This window comes from Enhydra lutris, unplaced genomic scaffold (genome assembly GCF_002288905.1).
Source record: "Enhydra lutris kenyoni isolate GAN:26980312 unplaced genomic scaffold, ASM228890v2 scaffoldscaffold12, whole genome shotgun sequence".
Taxonomy (NCBI): domain Eukaryota; kingdom Metazoa; phylum Chordata; class Mammalia; order Carnivora; family Mustelidae; genus Enhydra; species Enhydra lutris.
In genome coordinates, this window is record NW_019154096.1 from 46,386,301 (window position 1) to 46,409,767 (window position 23,467).

A 23,467-nucleotide genomic window follows, 5' to 3' on the forward strand; every position below is an offset into this window, starting at 1 on the left:
CCCCACATCGGGCTCTCTGCTCAGCAGGGAGTCTGCTTCCCCCTCTCTGTCTGCCTGCCTCTCTGCCTACTTGTGATCTCTGTCTGTCAAATAAATAAATAAAAATATAAAAAAAAAAAAAAGAGTTATGGGGGATAGTAGCAAGTCACTGTATACAACGATGTGGCATTGAGCAAAGCCTCCAAAGATAAATCATAATAATAGTTGACACAGATGCTCTACGGTGCCATGCTCTCCGGAGTGCTCTACCTAATAAATGCTAAAAAAAAAAAAAAAAAAAAAAAAAAAAAAAGGTCATGTAACCGGGGCGCCTGGGTGGCTCAGTCCCTTAAGCATCTGTGTTTGGCTCAGATCATGATTCCAAGGTCCTGGGATGGAGCCCCGTATTGAGCTCTCTGCTCAGCAGGGAGCCTGCTTCTACCTTTCCCTCTGCCTGTGGCTCCCCCTGCTCGTGGTCTTTCTCTCTCTGTCAAATAAATAAAATCGTAGGGAAAAAAAAGGTCATGTAACCTTCGCAACAACCCTATGAGGTAGGTGCAACTAATATCATCTCTGTGCTACAAACAATAAAACAGGTTTGGGGAAGGTATTCTAGACAAAAGAAGCAGCAGGTATAAAGGTTCGGAGATGCATGAAACTATGGTATGTTTCAGGGAATAGGAGCTCTGATAACAGTAATGATACTGTAACATTCACGGAAACACCATGTCCTCTAGGATCTTACAAACAGAAAACTGTGATGAGTTAGAACAGATTTTTTAAAACAATTTTCTTAATTACGTAATAATTTTATTCTTCAAAGAGCAGTAGGAATATAGTTTACTGAGAACACAGACCCACTGAAAGACCAAAATGCTTTTTGTAATGAAATATTACATCCTGAATTTTGAAGATGATAGGAAAAAATATGGAATGGCTCTGTGAACCACTATTTTGGTTACCATAGATAGGTCTTAAAAACTAATTTTCTGGGGCATCTGGGCGGCTCATTTGGTTAAGTGGCTGCCTTCGGCTCAGGTCATGATCCCAGGGTCCAGGGATCAAGTCCAGTATCAGGCTTCCTGCTCAGTGGAGAGCCTGCTTCTCCCTCTCCCTCTGCCTGCTTGAGAGCTCTCTCTTTCTCTCTGTGTCAAATAAAAAAATACAATCTTAAAAAAAAAATCGACTAATTTTCTTAGAACAAACCATATTGCTGTGAGTATCCTGAAAATAGTAATGCTATAGTTTTTGTTTTTATGGCATGAGGCAATTTTATTTTTAAAAATATGTATTTAAATATATGAAAAAAATATCTGGGAGGATATACATAAAATTGGTAACTGATTATTTTTGGATGGGAGGATCTTGATTTCCTTATTTATTTTCTTCATTTTTTTTTCCCAGTAAGCATGTATTTCTTTTTTAAAAAATTTCTTAACTTAGGGGCGCCTGGGTGGCTCAGTGGGTTAAAGCCTCTGCCTTCCGCTCAGCTCATGGTCCCAGGGTCCTGGGATCGAGCCCCACATCGGGTTCTCTGTTCAGCGGTGAGCCTGTTTCTCCCTCTTCCTCTGCCTGGTTCTCTGTCTACTTGTGATCTCTGTCTATCAAATAAATAAAGAAAAATCTTTAAAAAAAAATTTCTTAACTTAAATTTTAGCTAAAATTTTTTAAAAATCTTTTTTTTTAAAGCATTACACTGTAATGCTGTGTCAAGATAATTTATTGAACAGATATTTATTGAGCATCTAACTTGTGTCAGCCATGGTGTATGAATTGCTATGGGTATAGTAACAATAGCAGAAAAACAGTAAGGACCCAATCTCTGCTTACCTCAAAAAGACTGAGGTTTTTTTTTTTTTATTTTTTTTAAGATTTATTTATTTGAGAGAGAGAGTGCCTGTGAGTGCATGAGTAGGGGGAGGGGTAGAGGGAGAGAAAGAATCTCAAGCAGACCCCCCCCCCCCCACCGCTGAGTGTGGAGCCCAATGCGGGGCTTGATCCCATGATCCTGAGATTGTGCCCTGAGTGGAAATCAAGAGTCAGATGCTCAACCAACTGAGCCACCCAGGCACCCCTGGGTTTTTTGTTTTTGTTTTTTAAGTTTTTATTAAACAATAAATAAAATAGATAAAATGATTTTTTATTCAAAAATAAAATAACATTAAAAAGACCACTTTAAAAAAACTTGTATTAGAAAAGTTTTATTCAAAACATTTTACTTGAATAATAAACTTTAAAGGCTGGTTTCTAGTTCTAGAGGGACTAGGGTTCCTAGCAGACTAAAAAGACAGAGATTGAGTTTCAGAGGAAGAAAAAAGCCCAGTCAGGGGCCTCAATAACAGGGCCTTTATCAACAACACACACAGCCTGATGATGTATCTTGAAGATCAGCTTAGGACAGGATTTTCCAATCTCAGCACTACTGGCATTTTGGACAGGGGATGGGTAAGTCCTTGTTGTTGGGGGCTGTGCTGTGTACTCTTAGCAGCATCTCTGGCCTCTACCAATCTTCAGTTCTGGCATTAAAAAATGTCTCCAGGGGCTCCTGGATGGTTCAGTGGGTTAAGCGTCTGACTCTTGATTTTGGTTCAGGTCATGATATCAGGGGGGTGAGCTTGAGCCCTGCACTGGGCTCTGCCCTAGGCATGGAGCCTGCTTAAGATTCTCTCTCTTTCTCCCTCTGCCCCTCCCCAACCCCCTCACATCTCTTTCTCTCTTTAAAAAAAAAAGTTTCCAGGCATTGCCTTGGGACTGCGGAGGAACAGGAACCACTGGCCCAGGGGCACTTATAGGGCTCCCGTCAGTGGTCAGACTTGATCCTAGGAAGTAGTCCAAACAATTTGAGCTGCAGCTGGGAGGACAGGTTAAGGGTGGAGACCAGGAACATTCCAGTCACACACACACACCAGTCTCTTTTATGGGCAACTTGGAATATATCTGTTTAAAATGTTTCCATTTCCTCCTTTTCTTTTCCTTATTTGGTGAATTTGTTGTCAGCACTATGGGATAGGGGAGGTTGTTTTTCTTAGCTGTTACTTTCGGGAGGAGATGGTCTCCTGTTCATTCAATCTGTGTGGACTTCCGGCAGGAAATGGCACTCAAGGAAAGTTTTGAATAAAAGGAAGATGCTGGTTAGCCAGTGGAAACAGGAAGTTGTTGCCTGTGTCTTACACAGCTTAGAAGAAAGTAAGAGGCAGAGGGAAAATTCACTTAACAGAAGTGGGAGGAGCAGAAGAGAGTGGGTTGGGAGTGGAGGAGGGGTAGGGAGCACAGAGGAGCGAGGGGGGCAGCCAGGTCAACAGGTTGAAAGACCTTGAATCTCCAGCGGGAGCTGGCTCTACAGGAAGAGGGTGACCGCGCTGCATAATAGGAATGGGTCATGCAGTAACAATAAGTCAAAGTTCTCATAATTTACTAATTATGCTGCTATGTAGTAGACTGCTATACTGTCCTAAAAATACTCTGTTTAGGGCACCTGGGTGGCTCAGTGGGTTAAGCCTCTGCCTTCGGCTTGGGTCATGATCTCAGGGTCCTGGGATCAAGTCCCCAGTCAGGCTCTCTGCTCAGCGGGGAGCCTGCTTTCCCCTCTCTCTCTGCCTGCTTCTCTGCCTACTTGTGATTTCTCTCTCTGTGTGTCAAATAAATAAAATATTTTAAAAAATATTCTATTTAAAAGAATACAGTTTTCTCACAGTATATATTTTAATTTTTTAAAGATTTTTTAAAAAGATATTTATTTAGCAGAGAGAGAGAGAGAGCAGCGTGTGTACACGCACACAAGTAGGGAGGGAGGGAGCAGCAGAGGGAGAGGGAGAAACAGTCTCCCCTCTGAGCCAGGAGCCAGATTGGAGACTCGTGACCTGAGTGGAAGGCAGACCTCAGTAGACCTCAACAGGCTGGGCCAGTCAGGGGCCCCTCTTACATATATATTTAAAGTATTTGCCTACATTAAAGAATTCCCCTGAATAAACAGAGGAGGAGTAAGTCAATGTGGCAAAATGTTAAGTTGATGAATCAGGTGAAGGGTATATGGGTGTTTGTTGTGTTCTTTAACTTTTCTGTAAGCTTGAAAATTTTAAAAATAAAAATTTGGGGTGTGTGGAGAGAAGAGTCAATTTACCAGATACTTTGGGCTGGATGGATCATCACAGATATATGTTCATGGGTACGGTGGTGTTATCTGTGAATTGTTCTCCACAACACAGTATAGAGATGACCAACATTCTCTTATGACCAGAGTGATTTCTTTCTTTTTTTTTTTAGAGAGGGAAGGAGGAGGGGAAGGGACAGAAGGAGAGAGAGATAGATAGTCTTAAGCAGTCCCAGCTTCAAGCTGAATTTGGGGCTCAATCTCCCAATCCTGAGATCATGACCTGAGCTGAAATCACAAGAATGCTTAACAGACTGGGCCCACCAAAAGCCCCCCAGAATGATTTCTCATTGTGCTTTTATTTATATATTCTCAGATTCTCATAAATTCCATATGGAACTGTCAGATTTTTGCATAATTTGGACCAATATTCCCTAACAAGGCAGAGATAACTCTTAGCTTGTAGCTTTTGCTCTCGTGTATTCAATAAATCCTTCTTAAGCACCTACAGTATACAGGGCAATGTGTTGTGTTATGTGGAATACAAATATGAATCACATAGACATTCTGTTCTGAAATAAATTGATAATTTGGTATACATATAAAAAACCTTCCACACAAATGACTTTAACACAAGATAGAAAATCACTGCTTTGTGTCAAGTCTTGGAGGAGGGCATCATCACTTCCTCTGGAGGGAACGGATGTCAGGCATAGTCCTGTTGCTTCGTTCTATCCTGCAGTGGACAAACAGTGGGACTGAGTTGAAGCTCTTGGTGGGGCTGGAGTGAAGGATCCTGCAATGATCCGCTCTTGCTGCATAACCCATCATTCAGTGGCTGAAAACAACACCCGTTTATTATTGCTACTGTCTGTGGGTCAGTGGGGCATGGTGGACCTAGCCCAGGTTTAGTGGGCAGCTTTGCTTCAAGCTGCTGCAGCTGTGTGGGACTATACGCCTCTCCTTGCAGTGTTGTGAGTCGAGGGTGGGGGTGGGGGGGGTGACCCTGCTTCGTGTATCTCTCGTTCTCCTTGGACCAGCGAGCTAGGCAGGGCATGTGTTCCCTGGCGATGGCAGAGGTGTATGAGGACAAGTAAGAAATAAGGCTCAGAGCTCACACACTGTCCCTTCAGCTCATATATGGTTGGCCAGAGGAAGTCACAGGCTAAGCCCAAAGTTGTGAGTCAAGGGGGACACCATGCCTTCAGTGAGGTACTGGCAGGGGTCTGAGGAAGGGAGAAGTGAAAAACTGGTACAGTTTATGACATATGCCTTGTGGTTATATGAGCACTACATCTTTAGCAGAAATAACTTCAATTTTTTTACAAAGTAAAATTTAAAAATCTGATAAAAACTTAAAAAAAAAACCAGATTCATATGGAAGAATGTCACATCCCTTTAAATACTGACTTTCTATAGCAGGCAAGAAAGTGTGAAGTTAAACTTGAAGCTGAGGGAGATCTAATGCAAATGGTAGTGGGAATCATGGGCCCATTTAATTTTTTTAGGCCTTTTTCGGGCTGGCTGCAGGCCACATTTTCCCTTGCTACTTTGGGCCTTTATTTCCTGCACTCCTTCTTCCTCTCAGGGGCAACTGGCTGCCTTAACATCCTGGCAGGTTCATGTTCTCTCCCTCCCCATCAAAACCTCTTCTGAGGGAAGGATCTGGCAAATTCACGCATAGTGAGGCCACAGTGACTAACAAGGATTAAAAGCTAACTCTTTCAGGAGCATTTGTATTTGATCAGGGAACAGAAGAAGGAATGGCTCTGTAGATGGACAAACACAGCAGTGACTAGAGTGGAGAAGTGAGGGAGAAGGGCAACCAAGGAACTAGCCCAGTAACCTCAGAGTCCTATTCTACAAAGTGTTACATTTTTCCTGGACAAGCCACCTGCTGGGGCTTTGTGGGCAAGGGTATAGTTGCAGGAGTAACTAGGAGCATGGCTTGATTATGTATTTAGCATAAATAATATTAAAATATGTGCCCTGACAAGTCAATTTGTATTTAATAATTTTGTATAGTGTAACGGTTCTAATTCCTACCCAAGTTTGCAGTTACTATCTCTGAGAAGCAGATAAGTCAATATAGCAGACATCAGGCAGGAACTTTCTGAACTGTGTCAAGGTTAATAATAAGTAAAATGTTATAAGTAGCGACAGGACAGCAACAGCTGTGCCACATTCTTGGAAGCAAAGATTTTGATAGCATGAAGTCAGCCTGTGAGCTCAGTTTTTGCTGCTACTCTGGGTGAACACAGAATGCTTATAATAATTCTAACAAAAACCATATTTCTTTCACGAATTACAACTGTTTTGCACTCAAAATCTGATGTCTGCAGCTGGAAAATCAGGGGCATGTGAAGCAATGTTGGAAGAAGACCCAGATCAAAATTACGAGAATGTCCTGGCTGAGATTCAATCTTTCGAGCTGCCCATTGAAGCGACTTTAAGGTAGGGCTCCTTTATATTTGTTCCTCCTTCAGTGGTGATAAGGCAGGCTTATTCACATCTTTTTATGCTTTTCTCTATAACAGCATAAAGAATAGTTTTTGAAAAATAATTACAATTCTTGGGGCTCCTGGGTGTTACAGTCGTTAAGCGGCTGCCTTGGGCTTGGGTCAGGATCCCCAGGTCCTGGGATAGAGTCCCAGGTCAGGCTCCCTGTTCAGCAGGAAGCCTGCTTCTCCCTCTTCCACTCCCTCTGCTTGCATTCCCTCTCTCACTGTGTCTCTCTCTGTCAAATAAATAAATAAAATCTTAAAAAAAAATGCTGCTTCTCGTTAAAAAAAATTACAATTCTGTATATACCAAATCTCTATCTCTGTTCTTATCTTTAGAGAAATTACAATAAACAATTGACTCTTTTTGCATATTTGTTTCCTGATTCAGCACCACAAGGTTTAAAAAATAGAAATGACTTTCAAGAGATCAAAAAGGGCATCTTGCCATTGCCAAATAGATATCCCATCTCATTTATATGAGATTTCAATGGTTTTCTCTAAAATATTGCTTAGTGAAAAACATTGAGAACAATAAGACATATCAGTGAAACCAATTTCTATTTGGGTAGATGTGAGTTTTAGGGGGAAAAAAAGTAAAATGTTTATTTGCGTTGTTGCTACTCGAGTATATGGTGACCTCTCAGATGTGTATTTTTAAAAATTTCCACATAACATTTAAAAATAGCGTCTTTGGTAATATGAGGATTAATTCGCATATTTTAAAGAACAGGATTAAAATGAAAGACCAGGTATCCTTCTGTTAAAAGGGTAGCTTTAGGAAGTTAATTCTTTTTTTTTTTTTAAAGATTTATTTATTTATTTATTTGACAGAGGGAGATCACAAGCAGGCAGAGAGGCAGGCAGAGAGAGAGGAGGAAGCAGGTTCTCTGCTGAGCAGAGAGCCCGATGCGGGGCTCAATCCCAGGACCCTGAGATCATGACCTGAGCCGAAGGCAGCAGCTTAACCCGCTGAGCCACCCAGGCGCCCCTAGGAAGTTAATTCTTTCTGATGCCTGCCTGTAACTGACACCTATCAGTGTGGGAATGGCAATCACTGAATCTGGTAGCAACAGTCAATAAATATTTGTTGACTAATATTTGTTGATTAAATTAAAGGATTTGGGGGGGGGTGCTGTTGTCTCTTCATCCTCAGAAAGGGCCCAGGGCCAAGTTGCTTTGAAATATATTATAGTTTAAATCTGAGTAAATTTCTCCCAAATATTTAAATTTGATTTTGCACTAAGTATATTTTGAATCTCTTTAAAGGGCCTAGGGTACTGTTGGGGACATGGGAAGGCATTGATATTTGTTGGTTGATTCTTGGATTATCAATATGTAGGTGCAATTGTAAAATAATTACAAATCTATTACAGTTTTTCCTTAACGCTTTCATTTTATCCAAGCATTCATGAACATCCCATGAAGAGGGGAAGGTAATTTCTATCCTATTTAATAGGTAGAAGGAACCAGAGCTTTTTTAATAATGGGAAACTCAATAATTTTTTCCATATGGAGCAAACTTTATCCTGTACCAGCACCTTTTAGAACTTATACATTTGCATGATGGCTAGATCAGAAGTCCAAGGGGAAACAAATGGGTGAGGGGAACCTAGACATACGTTAGTTACTGTGGCTTCTGCTGCTGTTGCTCTTTCAAAGCTCTTGGCCTTCAACCCCCAACCCTCTCCACCTCTCCCCTGGTCTTACAACCATGGTTAACACCTACACAGGTCATCCAACCATGGCCTTCTCTTTCTGGCTAGTCTTGCTTGGTATTGGACCTGACTTCCTGCTCTGGATCGTGGAGCTTTCCTACCCTCTGTTGTTAGGGTAAATATTCCTGGTCTTGTATCTGGTCTTCCTAAAGAAGAAATCAGTGTAGAACTGGCCCTCACAGCACTCTCCCAGTGTCACCCTTAAGAGGGGAGAAAACACTGATATATTCTCCGGGTGTTGCCCTATCATCACCAGAGTGGACCTGCAGTACCCACTGTTAGTTTGGGTAACAGTGTCTGGGTTATTGAACAAGGGGTCAGAACATTCTTTTGCAAAGGCTCCTGCTAAAACACCCCAATGTTATTTGGAGGGTAGACTCAGAGCTCTTAATAAAACTTTATCTGGGACAATATTAATCAGCATTAATTTTTCTAAACTTTTGCTTTAATAATCAATTAGATGAAGACTTCTGAGACTGGCATTTGATGCTTTTTTGCTCATGCGTATGCATGTCACTGATGTTCCAGTGTCAATGATTCTTCCACTGTTCTTACAGAACACATCAGCTTGTGTGGTCAAATATGAGGGCTGGAAGAATCAAGACAGGACTTCCATTTTGGCTGAACTAGACTGGTTACTATTTGAAAATGTGTCCTGAGATTTTCTTTCTCTTGTGTCCATGGTTGTTTATTATTATTATCATTATTATTATTATTCACTCTTAGTGAATCAATTATTATTATTCACTCAAATGCTCTTTCTTCTACGAAGCCTCTCGTGATCCCCCAGCCACATGTGAATTTCCATCCTTTGAAGCCCTAAAGAATCCAGGGCATTTATTCTGACTTAAAGTGTGTGTGTTGTAATTTTAGAACTATTTTCAGGTGGAAGGATTCCTGAAGCCAGGAATGTATCTTCCTTTTACCATTGTATCCTCTGCAGAAGATTCTACCAACAGAGTAGCTAGATAAATATTGGTTCACTGATTTGTATGAGCTTCTGAAGTAATGGTGACTTTGTGAAGCAAAAGAAAGGACGCAGTTGAGAGAGAAAGTCATCCTTTGAGGGAAGAAGTGGAGGTAGTAGAAGGCTACAAGCTATAAAGGCAGACATGGTGGAGAGGGGATTTGGTGGCGTGCAGATTGGCCAGCGGGGAGGGCCTGGGGTGGACAGTGAGGAAAGGGTTAGGGCATTGAGAGGACAGGGCTGGCAATACAGGAGAAAAACATTCTCAGGAAAATCCCTGCATCTGGGAATTGAAGGAGCTCTCCTGTTCACTTTTCCTGTCACAGAAGAAACAAACAATTCCTGTCATAAAATCTTCAACTCTGTTAGTTTCCTTCCCCTGCCCACCTTCCATTTTCCAGGTAGGGAGTCTGAGGTGCCCTGCGCAAGGTCAGAGCCAGGTGGGGTTTGCTCTCTAACAAGGTGATGTCATCAGAGCTCAACGTCTCAGGACTCAGAGATGGTGTCTGCTTTGGTCATTTAAGGGTGACTCAGCAGCTCTTTCTTCACAGGGACTAAGCTTCCTAGTGCTCACCCCTGCACACCATGTGGGCTATTGGGTCTCCTCTGCCTGATGCGTTGTGGGGAGTTGCTGAGACCAAGAGTCATACTGTTGGGTACTGTCGGTGGTCCACAGTCTCTTTCTCCCTGCCTATCTGCATTCTCCCCTCTTCCTGACTCAACTCTCTGCTGCTCCCAGAGCAAGCTTCTCCTAGAGAGTCCAGCCTGTCTCCTGCCTGACTCCCCCAGTGGGACCTTGGGTCTACTCCTTTGACCCTCCCTTTTTTTTTTTTCTGGTGAAAAAGTAGACAAGAGTCGGATGATTCTGAGGTCCTGTGTTTGTTTTCATTCTTTGTATGAAATGGGACCACTGCCTGTAGTATTAAGTTTAAAGAGGAGAGAGTTTTAGGGGAGAGCTGAGATACTGTATTTTTCCATGATTTGTGTTGCCAGTGAAATATCCATTAAAGACATCGCAGGCAGCTCTAACAGTGGAGTTGGGAATAAAATTCCCGGATAGAAAAGCAGTATTTGATATTAGCCATGCAGATGGTGAGTGAGTTTAAGAGAAAAGGGAGAAACGTCGAGAAAAGTCTATTGCTAGTGCCTCTGTTGTCCTAGCATGGCTTTGCTTTGGGTGTTCGGATTGCTAGTAGGCTGAAACTCACCGGCAGGTGGCAGCTGGAATTAGTTTTGCTACCCTAACCCTTTTGTCCTGGGCATAGCTATTTTCATCATGTTACCACCACATGCTAATTTCCACGGGATTTTCTCATTCTTTTTTTGGTTTTCTGACTTTCAATCCAGTCCCTCTATTTGGCTTAGATATAGCTTTATATCTATCTTATATCTTAAATATAGATTTAACTATATATAGATATAGCTCCTTGCAGCCCCTGCATCTGGGGGCATGCTTGTCCCTGGGAGGCTTAAGGGCTGTTTGGAGCCACACCAAAGGAAAGTACTAGCGCTGGCCTTATTGAGCCTCACCAACTTCCTTTAACAAGGGTGGGCACCAGGTCTCAAGCAGCAAATCAATCCCCATGCATCGGGAGTGGTTGCCTGAATCTCACATTGAGGTAGTTTTGATAAGTTAGTGATCGCAGCCGAGGACATCTGATAGGGCAGTGGCAGTGTTCATAACATTTACCATGTTCACGCTAGAACTTCCTGCTGCTAGGCCTTGCCCATTAGACATGCCTTACCTTGGGGGTCCTGACTCCAACCTGGATGTTGCCTGGGCTCATTATGCCTCTTGGAGTCCTGCAGGTGTGTTGTTCGCCTCTTAGAACAGGTCCTGAAGTCACGGCATGTCTGAAGGCATTTGGGTTCACAAGTCACAGCGTGTCTTATTGCTATAGCTGATCCCGAGGGAAGATAAGGGCAGGTTGAGGGCGCTGCAAATTTAGTGGGAAGTAGAGAAAGGGGACATGTCCAAAGAAGGCCTTACAGAGGGCTGGGAAAAATAGGAGGAAAAGGGAATTGTACAAGATGACGTACCAGAAGAAATTTTTGTAATTGTTTTATGATAACATAATTGTTTTACACTTGTATTCACAGACTCTCTCGGGCTCTTTTCCAAGAGCTGACCATGAAGTTTAACCAGTTTAAGAGCAAACAGGATATTGTTATTTCTTTGACTTTAATGTTTTTAGGAATGAAGATAACATGCTTTTAGGAAAGGACAGAAAACATTAAAAAAAATCCAACTAATAAGCTGTGTATACAATAAAATCTTGGGATGACATGCTAAAAAATATAACCGGTTAACACCTGTAGATGTTTTACAATGCTCTTGCTGCATGTACCTTCAGAAATGTAAGCTTTCTATTAAATCTTACCCCATTAAGTACATTGCTTAACATCAAAGGTTCAGGTTTTATTAGTTGTTTGATTTTGGCCTTAGTCTCTGAAACTGTAAAATAAGGAGTAAGAATTTTTTTTTTTTTAAGATTTTATCCATTTATTTGAGCAGAAGAAGGGGGAGGGGCAGAGATAGAGGGAAAGGGAGAAGCAGAGCTGAGCCTGAGTGGGGGGTGTGATCCCAGGACGCTGAGATCAGGACCTGAGCTGAAGGCAGACACTTAACTGACTGAGCCACCTAGGCGCCCCTAAAATAGAGATGATAATACCATCCATCTCAAATGGTTAATAAATAAAAGTGCTTAGCACAGTGCCTACCTAGCACATTGTAAATGCTCAATAAATATTAGCTATTATTATTATATCTAATTTACATCTGGGATATGTATTCTAATATAATTTAATAAATACATAGAGTATTGAAATAAACAAGCACTCACAACATCTTGAAATTCTCAGTAAGTGGGAGATATTAAGTAATATGAATTTTATTTTGGTTGTATTATATTTAGGAGAGAGAACATCCCTTTTTCAAAACCATATTTACTAATGCTTATATTTTACGCCAGTGTAATATCATTACTTCATTTAATCTCTGATGAGAGTGGTTTAGTGTGTTACATGTTGTGGATATATATGGAGTCTGGGAATAAATGTGGGGCTAACCATGACCGAGGCCACCTGTCAGCAGCACCTTGGGGAAGCCTGAGTCCCCAGTGAGAGTGGGCTGTGTTGTTGTCAAACTTTTGAACATTTAAATGATAGTATCATTCGCTACTTGATCTTCAGTGCAACAAAGGGAAAAGCTAAAAAACATTTTTATATCTGGGAACCAAGTATTTTAACCAGAGAGACAGTTTTGTTTCTTTACTGGTTAAATGAATGGACTCTGGAGCCAGAAAGATGTAGGTTCAAATTTTGCGTCTGTCATTACTAATAGATCTACTGAAAGGATTACATGAATTCGTCATGAAATGTATTTAATGTAATGCCTCATACATAGAAAATGCTCATTCACTCAACTGTTCATTCATTCTGTAAATAAATGTTTATGGAGTGCCTATGGTGTGGCAGGCTGGGGTCTAGAAGGTCAGTGGTTTTCTGTTGGAACTTGTATTTTAGTGGAAGGAGCTAAAAAGAAGCAAATAAAAAAGTGGTATTGTGGCAATTCCCCAGGCCCTTCCCCCTCGGATATGTTTGGAGCTTGAAGCATGCAGGGCCTGGGACACTGCAGACCTGGAACTGCTCCAAGGTGGTGAATAATAGCTCTTAGAGTCTGCAATAAAAAAATGGCCTCCAATTAAACTAGATTGCCAAAAAAAAAAAAAAAAAAAGTGAAGAAGGGGTGCCTGGGTGGCTCAGTTAGTTAAACATCTGTTCTTGGTTTTGGCCCCGATCATGATCTCTGGGTCGCGAGATCAAGCCCTGCTTTGGGCTCCACGCTGGGTGGGGAGTCTGCTTAAGATTTTCTGTTTTCTCTGCCTCTGCCCCTCCCCCCGCCCTCTCATTTAAAAAAAGGGGAAGAAAGAGATGGAAAGAGTAAAAAAATCAGAAGAGGCAGAGCCTGTGGAAATTGTGGTGGAAAAAGTACTGGACCACCATGTAGTGAATGGGAAAGGGGAGTATTTCCTGAAGTGGAAGGGATTCACAGATGCTGACAATACTTGGGAACCTGAAGAAAATTCAGATTGTCCAGAGTTAATTGAAGCATTTCTTATTTCTCAAAAGCTGGTAAAGAAAAAGATCATATAAAAAGACAATCTTTATCTGACAGTGAAGCTGATTATAGTAAATCAAAGAAGAAAAGAGATGTTGCTGATGAATCAAGGAGCTTTGCCAGAGGTCTTGGTCCCGAACAAATAATTTGTGCCACAGACAGCAGTGGGAAATTCAAGTCTCTCATGAATGGAAAGATTCAGATGAGGCAGATTAGGTGCTGACAAAAGATGCAAATAGGAAGGGTCCTTAAATTGTAATTGCTTTAAAAAAAATTTTTTTTTTAAAAGGAGGTCCATACACAGGTTAGAGCCCAACATGGGGCTTGAACTTATGACCCTGATATCAAAACTTGAGCTGAGATCAAGAGTCAGATGCTTAACTGACGGAGCCACCCAGGTGCCCCAACTGTAATTACTTTTTAAAAATTTTTAAAATTTATTTATTTGTTTGAGGGAGAGAGAGTGCAGAGGGCAGAGGCAGAGAGAGAAAAGGAGATGCCCTGCTGTGGAGCCTGATGCGGGGCTCAATTCTATAATTTGAGATCCTGGCCTGAGCTGAAATCAAGACTCAAATGCTTAACTGACTGAGCCACCCAGGTGCCCTGTAATTGCGTTTTATAAAGAGAGATTAACTTGGTATTTATATATGTATATATAAAATCTGGGTCTTGGTTTTTTGACTTACTAGTATGAAGAAATAAGAGAATCAAGTTTGATATGTTTGTTTTGAAGTAGTATTGGGGGTTTTGTTGGGGATTTTTGCATCTAAAGCACTGGTTACTTTGAACAAATAAAAGATTTCTGTAGTTGCTTCCTTTATCAGAAAAGACTATTTGAAATCAGACAGCACATTTTTTTTTTAAGATTTTATTTATTTATTAGACAGAGATCACAAGTAGGCAGAGAGAGAGAGGCGGGGAAGCAGGCTCCCCACTGAGCAGAGAGCCCGATGCTGGGCTCAATCCCAGGACCCTGGGATCATGACCTGAGCTGAAGGCAGAGGTTTTAACCCACTGAGCCACCCAGGTGCCCCCAAACCAGACAGCATATTATTCCCCTGCATCAGAGAACACCTTTTCTAAATGTTGGGGGAGGGGTGCCTCGGTGGCTTAGTCGTTTAAGCATCTGACTTTGGCTCAGGTCATAATCTCAGAGGTCCTGGGATCCAGCACCCTGGCAGTCTCTGTGCTCAGCAGGGAGTTTGCTTCTCCCTCTCCCTCTGTCCTTTCTCCGGGTTGTACTCTCTCTCTCTTTCAGGTAAATAAATTAAATGAAAAAAAAAATGTTGGGGGAAATCTTCATAGTTGTTAATCAGAATTCGTGTTTAAATCCTATATGCCTGAGGACCATTCTGGGTTTTTTGTTTATTTGGTTTGTGTGTGTGTATGTGTGTTTATACTTAAAATAAATATGTAAATGGTTTTTCTTTTTCAACATTCACCAAAACAAAAACAGCATTTTATAACCACATATAAGCCTGTGTTTCTGGGATGCCATCATTTTCAGCGACCTAAGAAATAAATCGCTTCAAGTTAAATTTAAATTTTTCCTGAATCCTTAACCTTTCAAATTTAATAATTACTTGGACAATTTAAATATAATATAAATAACTTAAATTGGATAATTTAAAAGCAGCCACATCAGAATCCATATCCATATCCACAATCACATAAATGCAATTTAATTTGCAAGATCCCTGGAAGGAAAATATTGTCACTGCCAAGAACCTCCCCACCCAAATGAGAAAACTAGACAAGTCCTGGTGTGTTTTAGTTAAGTAACAAAACCTAGTTAAATGGACATTTAAAGCTTCTTTCTAATGAACTGTCCCTTAAAAAAAATTATCTGGGCCCCTGGGTGGCTCAGTGGGTTGAAGCCTCTACCTTCGGCTCAGGTCGTGGTCTCAGGATCCTGGGATCAGGCCCCGCATCGGGCTCTCTGCTCAGTGGGGAGCCTGCATCCCCTTCTCTTTCTGCCTGCCTCTCTGCCTACTTGTGATCTCTCTCTGTCAAAATAAATAAATAAAATTTAAAAGAAATTATTTGAGAGAGAGATAGAAAGAGAAAGAGCATGAGCAGGGGGAGAGGCAGAGAAAGAAGCAGACTCCCCGCTGAATGCAGAGTCCAACGCGGGTTTCGATCTCATGACCCTGAAATTATGACCTGAGCCAAAATCAAGAGTTGGGTGCTTAACTGAATGAGCCACCTGGGTGGCTGAGTTGAAATCCCTGTGTCGTATGGACTGAAAGGTCATGATTCATAGAATGTCTAAGACTTTGTTCGTGGAAACCTAATCATAATCAGATGGTTAGAGATGCTGGCAATTTAGGACCTGCAGGAGTAAATGGGTAAACAAACTTCTGTAATCAAAAAATTCTTGACCTGCTTGGTTTTTGTTTTTGTTTTTGTTTTTACCCCAACCCATTCCTTACATGTAGGCTTAATCTTCTTACTATTTGAGTTACTGGTTCAGCAGAAACCAGGGAAAACAGTAACTTGGGAGTCACAATGTTATCCAGCTGCATGTTGTTTATTGTAAATACCAATAAGTCGTGCTCAATAAAATAGTTTTATATTTTTTAAAAAGGTGTTGTATTCAGTGCTATGATGAACAAAACAGGGTGAGGGAGGTCCCAGGGATGTTGTTTTGCAGAAATTGGCCAGGACATAAATGTTAGTTATTATTATTGCTGCTGCTGCTGTTGTTATTGTTATTATTATTATTCCATTACATTCCATTAGTTACATTCCTAAATACATTTTGCTGAGAGAAGAAAAACAAGACAAATGAGAGGAGAGGGAGAAAGCGCAAAAGGAATAAAGGGAAGCTAAGTTGGGACAGGAGTGAGGAATAGAGAGTGCATTGAATAGAATGAACAGAAAAACCAACAAGGAGGAGAAGAAAGAGAAGAAAAAAACCAGTTGATGTTAGAAGCTGGGGGTGGGAGGGAAGAAGAAAGAAATGCTAGAATGGAACTCAGAATAATTGCTCGATGGACTTGAAAATGGTTATTTTGGGTATGGGTGAGCCAATGGAGTTTTCAGGACATTGTTTGAGACTAGGACTAGTGCCATAATTGGCCAGACCCTATACAAAATGAAAATGCAGGCCCCTTTGTTCGGAAATTATTAAGAATTACAAGATGGAGGGGCGCCTGGGTGGCTCAGTGGGTTAAGCCTCTGCCTTCAGCTCAGGTCATGGTCTCAGGGTCCTGGGATTGAGCCCCACATTGGGCTCTCTGCTCAGCAGGGAGCCTGCTTCTCCCTCTCTCTCTGCCTGCCTCTCTGCCTACTTGTTATCTCTTTCTCTCTGTCAAATAAATAAATGAAAATCTAAAAAAAAAAAAAAAAGTAATTACAAGATGGAGATGGCAGAGCATTAAGCCAAGAGCAACCACATTGGTCGCCTATGATGAACCAGCCCTGTCTAAGAGCACACAGCCTGGCATACAGCAAGCATTTAGTAAAAATGGTTGTTGAATGAACGGAACCTGGGGCTAATTACTTTTGAACTTCTCGGAGGACTGGCCCATATTTCGATGAACTGACTTTATTTGGCTCCAATTTCAAATTTCCTTCTATTGTTCTCCACCACGGGGTCCAGATCTTTATGGAACAACAGACTCCTAGACATAGTTTTCACAGCAGGAATCCTCTGAGGCCTGGCAGGGTTTGGTTCATATCCTCTTGCACTTACAGAGTGTGGCCACTTGAGGTCACTGCACCAACAAGGCAGAAGTTGGAGGACTGGCCACCGCCCCCCCAACTGCGTCATGATGGCCCCAAAGAGTGAATGGCTCAAAGGCACCAAGAAGGTTAGTTATTAAAGCCAGTGTATAAAGACTGCCTCTCCTTTACATTTTGATACAGTTCTACAGTTCTATAAGTAGGGCTTTTAAACTCCTTACGAAACATCTGAACGATGTTAGCCAAGTCTTGAGAAGATGAAGATCAGGAAGTGAGCTCTAGGGTTCCCAGGAGTGGGGAGGGGAGTCGTTTTGTAGAGATGTCCTACTTTATGAAACATGGTTCACCACGTCGTGCTTAACATCAGAAGTATCTGGATGCGGGTCATTCACTTCACAACTATGAACTGTCTGGACAGCCAACAAAACAGACATTGTCTCTGTGCCAGGAAGTGCAGAGAGACTCAGTGATCTGTTTGCCTCCACAATATGTGCCTCAGAGGAGGAACATTGCTTCCAAAGACAGCAAAGAGGCTCTTGACTTGTCTGAGATCCCGAGGGATCACTTAAGGGGATATAGAACCAAGAGTCTAACCCAAGGACATGGTCCCGTTTCTTTAACAGGAAACAAATTTCAGGCAGTTTCCACCTATCGAGCATTCAAAAAAATGAAGGGTAGGTTCAGAAAATTCTGATATAAAACAAAGATACTTGGAAAAAAGAAAAAAAAAACAGGATACTTGGTTAATGATTAGAAAAAAGTACATTTTTGTGTCTGGTTTGTATTTGTATTTTATCAAAGAGGAAGCTGAATTCTGGGCTTCCTGGTTTCAAAATAAATGTCTGAAATAAATGATAGCCCTGGTCTCTAATGCTAATGCTAATTGAGCTCTGGGCTAGACATTATGCAAATATTATCTCCTTTAATCCCCACACAACTTGGTGAGCTAGGAGCTGTTATTGTCTCTAATTCACACTTGAAGAAACTGAGGTTTAGACAAGTTAACTAGCTCTCTGGAGGTTCAACATCTAGTAAAAGATGAGTTGGAATTTGAACCCAAGCAGTTAAATACCAGACCAGGGCAGCTGCCTTCTACTACCTCTTTCTGAGGGAGGAGCTTTGCCAAGATAGATTATGAGCCTGCAGACAAGTGGCTCAAAGTAGAAGTTGTTAATGACGAAGAGTGTATTTACAGGTTAAATCCTTACTTTGATGGTTAGTTTCCTACTGGACACAGAATGCATCTCCTGTTCTGCCAGTCTTCCTGGTTTGCCTTTCTCCTCCCAGGAGTCCTGAAGTGAGATTTTGAGTGGATATCTGAAAGTCAAAATCTACTGACTGCAAAATAACCCTATATCCATGTGCAATCTGCCTGTGTGTGCCCCACAACCCTCCATCCTCCTTAGACCGACTGGTTAAATCATCTATCCTGTGCATAAAACAACACTGGAACAAGCTTCCTCGCTGACTTTTTTTTTTTAATTAATGGGAGAAACAGGATCTGGTTGATAGCTCCATCTTCTTCAACTCACTAGCTGTGTGGCCTTGGGCAAGTGACTTAATTTCTTTTTCTTTTTTGAAGAGTTTTTATTATTTTTGAGGAAGAGAGAAAGCATGCATACACAAGTGGGGAGTGGGGGGAGAGGCAGAGGGAGAAGCAGACTCCCCACTGAGCGGGGAGCCTGACTCAATCCCAGGACCCTGGGATTATAACCTGAGCTGAAGGCAGACAGTTAACCAACCGAGCCCACCCAGGGGCCCGACAAGTGACTTAATTTCTATAAGTCTGTTTGCTCATATTAAACTGGAGATAGTGAAAGTACCCCCATAGGTTTAAATTAGATTTCAGGAAAATTAGTGCTAATTAAATTCTAAGTTAAATTACTGATTAAGTTTGTAAAGATTAAATTAGATGATACAAAGGGCTTAACAAGTATGTTCAATATATAGCTGTTGTGGTTTTATTTTGGTGTATAGCTGAAATTCTTTATATTTTAGAAATGTATCACTTAGAATAGGATTAGAATAGGCTTTTTTGCACATTTATTTGTTATATCTATGTCTGAAGTTAAAAATATACATAGTTATTTAGAACATTTAGCTTTAAATTCTTAGCAAAAAACTTCAGGTGCTAACAGAACTGTCAGCAGTCACAAATGGAACCAGCAAAAGCTGTTTCAGAAGGAGAAGTGGTATATGGACTTCCTTCTGTCTTGACTTGAATTGAGGGGAAGATACTGCTGCTTATGTTGAAGTAATCTCTATGGGCAGGTGTTGAAACAGGCCTGGAGTGAGGAGTGCCAAAGCAGGGCTGGCTTCCCAGAAGAGGGGCTAGGTTTGGGTAGATCATGTCAGGATTGGTGAAGAGAAGAAGGTCTTGGGCAATGAATGCTCAGAAAAGGAATGTTCCATCAGGAAAGAGTCGCCAAATAAGAAGGTGGCCTGTGCCACTTGCTCTGCTCTCTTCACCTTGCTTTACTCATCAGAATAATGAATTCTGGCCATGCACATTGACGGAACTAAAATGGTCTGCCATTTCCTGAAGAGAGAACTGGCTTCCTCTTCTTTTTGTAGGATGATATAAAATTTGTTTTCATTTCATATGTTTTGGTTTCAGTCTCGATTTTCAAAAGGTTTATTTTCTTCTCTCAAGAGCTGAACCTCCAATTCAGATGTGCTAACACCAGGTGCCTTGATCCTTATACATTCAGTCAGCTAAGAAAAACTCAGTTTTTTACTAAATAGAAACCATAGCGTGAAGGGCCCAAACAGTGGGGGCCAGGCACTGGGGTTTGGCTTGACTCAAGGATAAAATTCAACCATGGTGAAACCAAAAGTCTATACATATTTTTTCTTGGATTGAAGCCCTTGATTTAAGTGGGGATCATGGAATTTGAGGTATACATTGTCTGTTATAATGACAGATTTCTATTAAGGCAACTGACAACAACCTATAAAATGTTGCATTTGATGTCAGTATGTATAGAGCAAATTTGAAAAAACTTTTTACAATTTGATAATTGTTCTAATTCCAAATTGTTACCCGTCACAGATTAATCAAACTCCTACCTTATGTTCAGACCTGTTTGGCATGCTCCTTTCTAACTCATCCTGAATTCTTCCCAATGGCTTCCGAGCTTCAGCATTGTCTGGTTTCAAAAATCCCTCCAGCATTCTTTCAGTTGCACCAAAAAAAAAAAAAAAAAAAAAAAGTCAACTCTGAACTTAAGGTCTTTAATGTAGGGTGACAGTGCTGGAGAGCTCAGGAAGAGATATTTTTGTTTTTGCATATTCTTGCAGCTCGAGAAAGCGGGATTTTCCAGAGAAGCTCTGGATTCTTCTGTACCACTGAGACAGGCTTTTGATGGGGTTCTTGGTAGAATGGGCAGTTGGATATAGCAGAGCCTCCTTAATCTTCCAAGCCAGTATGTACTAAGGTCAGTTGCATTTGGATTCCCTGGGGGCCAAGGGTACAAAATTAAACAAAACTTGCAGATGTATGAAAAGGAACTAATCAAAACAACTGCACACTATTAAAACAGTTGGTAGTGGAGCGGACAAATGTGCTAAATTGAATCTGGAGTTAGAGAAGGTTGTGATTAGAAAGGGGAATTTTTCTGAAGGAGATATATTTGAGTTGAATTTTCCAGGGAGGACAGAAACTTCAGATTAATGGAAAGGAGGGCATTTATATATGTTAGTAGTGGTTATTATATGTGGCAGGCAGACTAATGGCTCCCCGAAGAGGTCCATGTCTTAATCCCAGATCTGCAAATATGTCATGCATCACAAAAGGGAGACCTTAAGGTGGAAGTTTGTCCAGGATGATATGGTTGGATTCAGACTAATCACAGGGGTCATTAAGAGCAGAGAATCTTTGATGGCCTCTGTCATCAGAGCGAGATGTGACTAAAGAAGATGTGACTACAGAAGGCTGGTCAGAGAGATGCAATGTTGCTGACTTTAAAGACTGAGGAAGGGGGCTATAAGCCATGAAATCTGCATAGCCTCTGTAAGCTGGAAAAAATAAGGAAACGAATTCTCTAGAAAAGAATGTAGTCATACTGACACCTTGGTTTTAGCCCAGTGAGACCCTTGTTGGACTTCTAACCTACAGAACCACAAGTTATAAATTTGAGTGTTTTAAGGTATTAATAAGTTTGTGGCAATTTGTTACAGCAACAATAGAAAACTAATATAATATGAGACAGGGATATGAGGTAGACACTACAATTGTGGTCATTTACAGATGGGGAAACTGAAATAGATACTAGGTTCTTGCTCAGTGTCACTCAGCTCTGAAATGAAGGAGCAGGGAATTAAATTGAAGATACGAGTCTCCAGAGCTCATGTAAAACCACCTCCCAGACATTTTTGTGGGGAGGAGGATGGAGGCAATCTTCTAGTAAAAGCTCACTGAAGGGGTTAAGTTACACAGCTGGATAGTAAGGAGCTTGGTTCACTGGAAGGGTAGTTCAGAAACTTGGGTTATTGGGGACCGGAAAACAGTTGTCCCTCAGGGTTAGGTTTGCACTCCCTGATTATCTTCCTCAGTTGGTGCTTTGGTCATGACGAACTGGTTTACTTAGTGTCCCACAACAAGTCATTAAACAGGACTCTTCTACACTAGTACTTTGCCAAAGCCACTTCCTCTTTCCCATTTCTCTGATGCCTGCCCCTCTCAAGAGCTTCCACCCCTCCTCATCCCAACTACAGTCCCTGGAAGGCACTTGGGTTCAAGGATTTTAGGGACTAAGGCATGAAATCACACGTTTCTCTGGACCTCTCATGTAAATTTGCCATAAAGTGTCATAGTTTCTCGTCACTTTTTTTTCCTGGTGCTTCTGACTTATTTCCAAGGTGACTGGCCACTGTAAACTTCCTGCAGGGAGAGACATGAAGTCACCCCGAGCATGGTCGTCAGCTGGGATCTTCCTGGTACATTCCTAAAATAAAAATTACTCCCACGCACAATTTTGAGTTTCTGGAGTGTACATTTTCTTTCTCTGATTCTCCACCTCCCAGTGTACATCACCTCCTTGTTAAATGTTCCCGCAGCTTTTTGCTATAGATCGAAGATTTCATTGTCGACCTGCCTCATTACTAAGGTATCTCGAGCGCGTTAGTAGAGTCTGGCACACACAATACAAGAAGAATGTATGGCAAAGGCAGGCCAGTCACTATATAGCAACTAGGAGCAAGGGGAGGGGGAGAGCGGAAGGCGAAGTGTCTTCATTCCCCGCCTCTGAGGGCAGGACCCTGAGCTCTGACAGGTGCTAGAACTGAGACCAGGGTCCGGTCGCGTGCCCGCAAGCTTCCTCCCACACCCTCCGCGCGCCCTCGCGCTGTCTCCGCCCCCGCCACGCCCCCTCCTCGTCCCCTTGCGCGCGCGCCTCAGGCTGCTCGCCGCCGCTGTCCTCGCGGCGCCGCGCCTCGCCGGCTCCTCAGCTTCCAGCCAAGATGGCGGAGAATGGCGATGGTCTGGGGACCGTCCCGGAGCATGAACGGATCTTGCAGGAGATTGAGAGCACCGACACCGCCTGCGTGGGACCCACTCTCCGGTAAAGCTCTCATCCCCCCGGGACCTCGGGCTGCCGCCGCTGGCCGCTCATCAGGAGCCGAGCTGGGTGTCCGCCGCCGGCCGCGCGCGGGGCGTACCGACAGGTGGTGCGTGCGGAGGAGGGCGGGGGCGCTCCGGAGCGGTGGTCCGGGACCTGGGCCGGCCCGGGCGGGGAGGGGAGGAACGGGCGGCTGCACCTGTCGCCACCGCCCGCCTCAGCCCCGGGAGCTGTCACCGCGCAGCCGGCGGGTGTGGCCGCGGCGGCGCCTTTGACCTGGGCAGCCGCGGCGCCGCCCGGCCCTGACGGCCTGGGGTCCCGAGGACGCGCCTTGGGCCTCCCGGGCTCCCGGCGGGGCTGAGGGCGGCTGTGCTGGGGCGAAGGTTAACCGCCAGCAGTCGGCGTGACTGAGATGCCGAGGCGCCCGCAGGTGGAAACCCTGGCGTGGAGGGCTGCTGCGGGCGTGGGAGAATTGAAGTTGAGCTGGAGTCCCTGGCACCATTATCCCTCAGCTCGGCCGGAGTGGGCGAGAAGGGAGCGTGGGTTGGCGGGCAGGAGCTGATGCTCAAGAGCGCGCCAGTGTGACCGAGCGCTCGCCCGGCGCGCCTTCTGGAGTGTGGGAAGCTTTTACTTACTTACGAACGTTTCATTAATTTTGCATTAACTTTCCCGTTTATTTTGAAAAAGATCTCCACTCTTTTAAAATAATACTAGATAATGAATATTCCAGACTGAATACCTGTTGCCCTAATAGAATATTAGCCGGACACTGTTGTGATCCCCTAGATTAGGTTAGGCATTCTCACCAAGAATAAGTGCCTATTTGAGGGTGCCTGGGTGGTTCAGA

At 42.7% G+C, this 23,467-nt stretch overlaps 1 protein-coding gene and 1 pseudogene across 4 annotated transcripts in view; both read left to right on the forward strand.

Annotated features, from left to right (window-relative positions):
- The first annotated feature begins 6,401 nt into the window (after window positions 1-6,401).
- LOC111144972 (exocyst complex component 6) overlaps window positions 6,402-23,467 on the forward strand; it is a 236,414-nt gene continuing 219,348 nt past the window's right edge. For 2 of the 4 annotated variants that reach the window (XM_022499609.1, XM_022499611.1), the window contains exon 1: window positions 22,514-22,623. In XM_022499609.1, coding sequence (XP_022355317.1) covers window positions 22,523-22,623 — 101 coding nt within the window. In that variant the 5' untranslated portion in view covers window positions 22,514-22,522. Of the gene's footprint in view, window positions 6,524-22,492; window positions 22,624-23,467 lie in introns of those variants that run through there. The other 2 variants (XM_022499608.1, XM_022499612.1) reach the window with 2 other exon arrangements.
- On the forward strand, window positions 9,401-20,414 carry LOC111144728 (annotated as a pseudogene).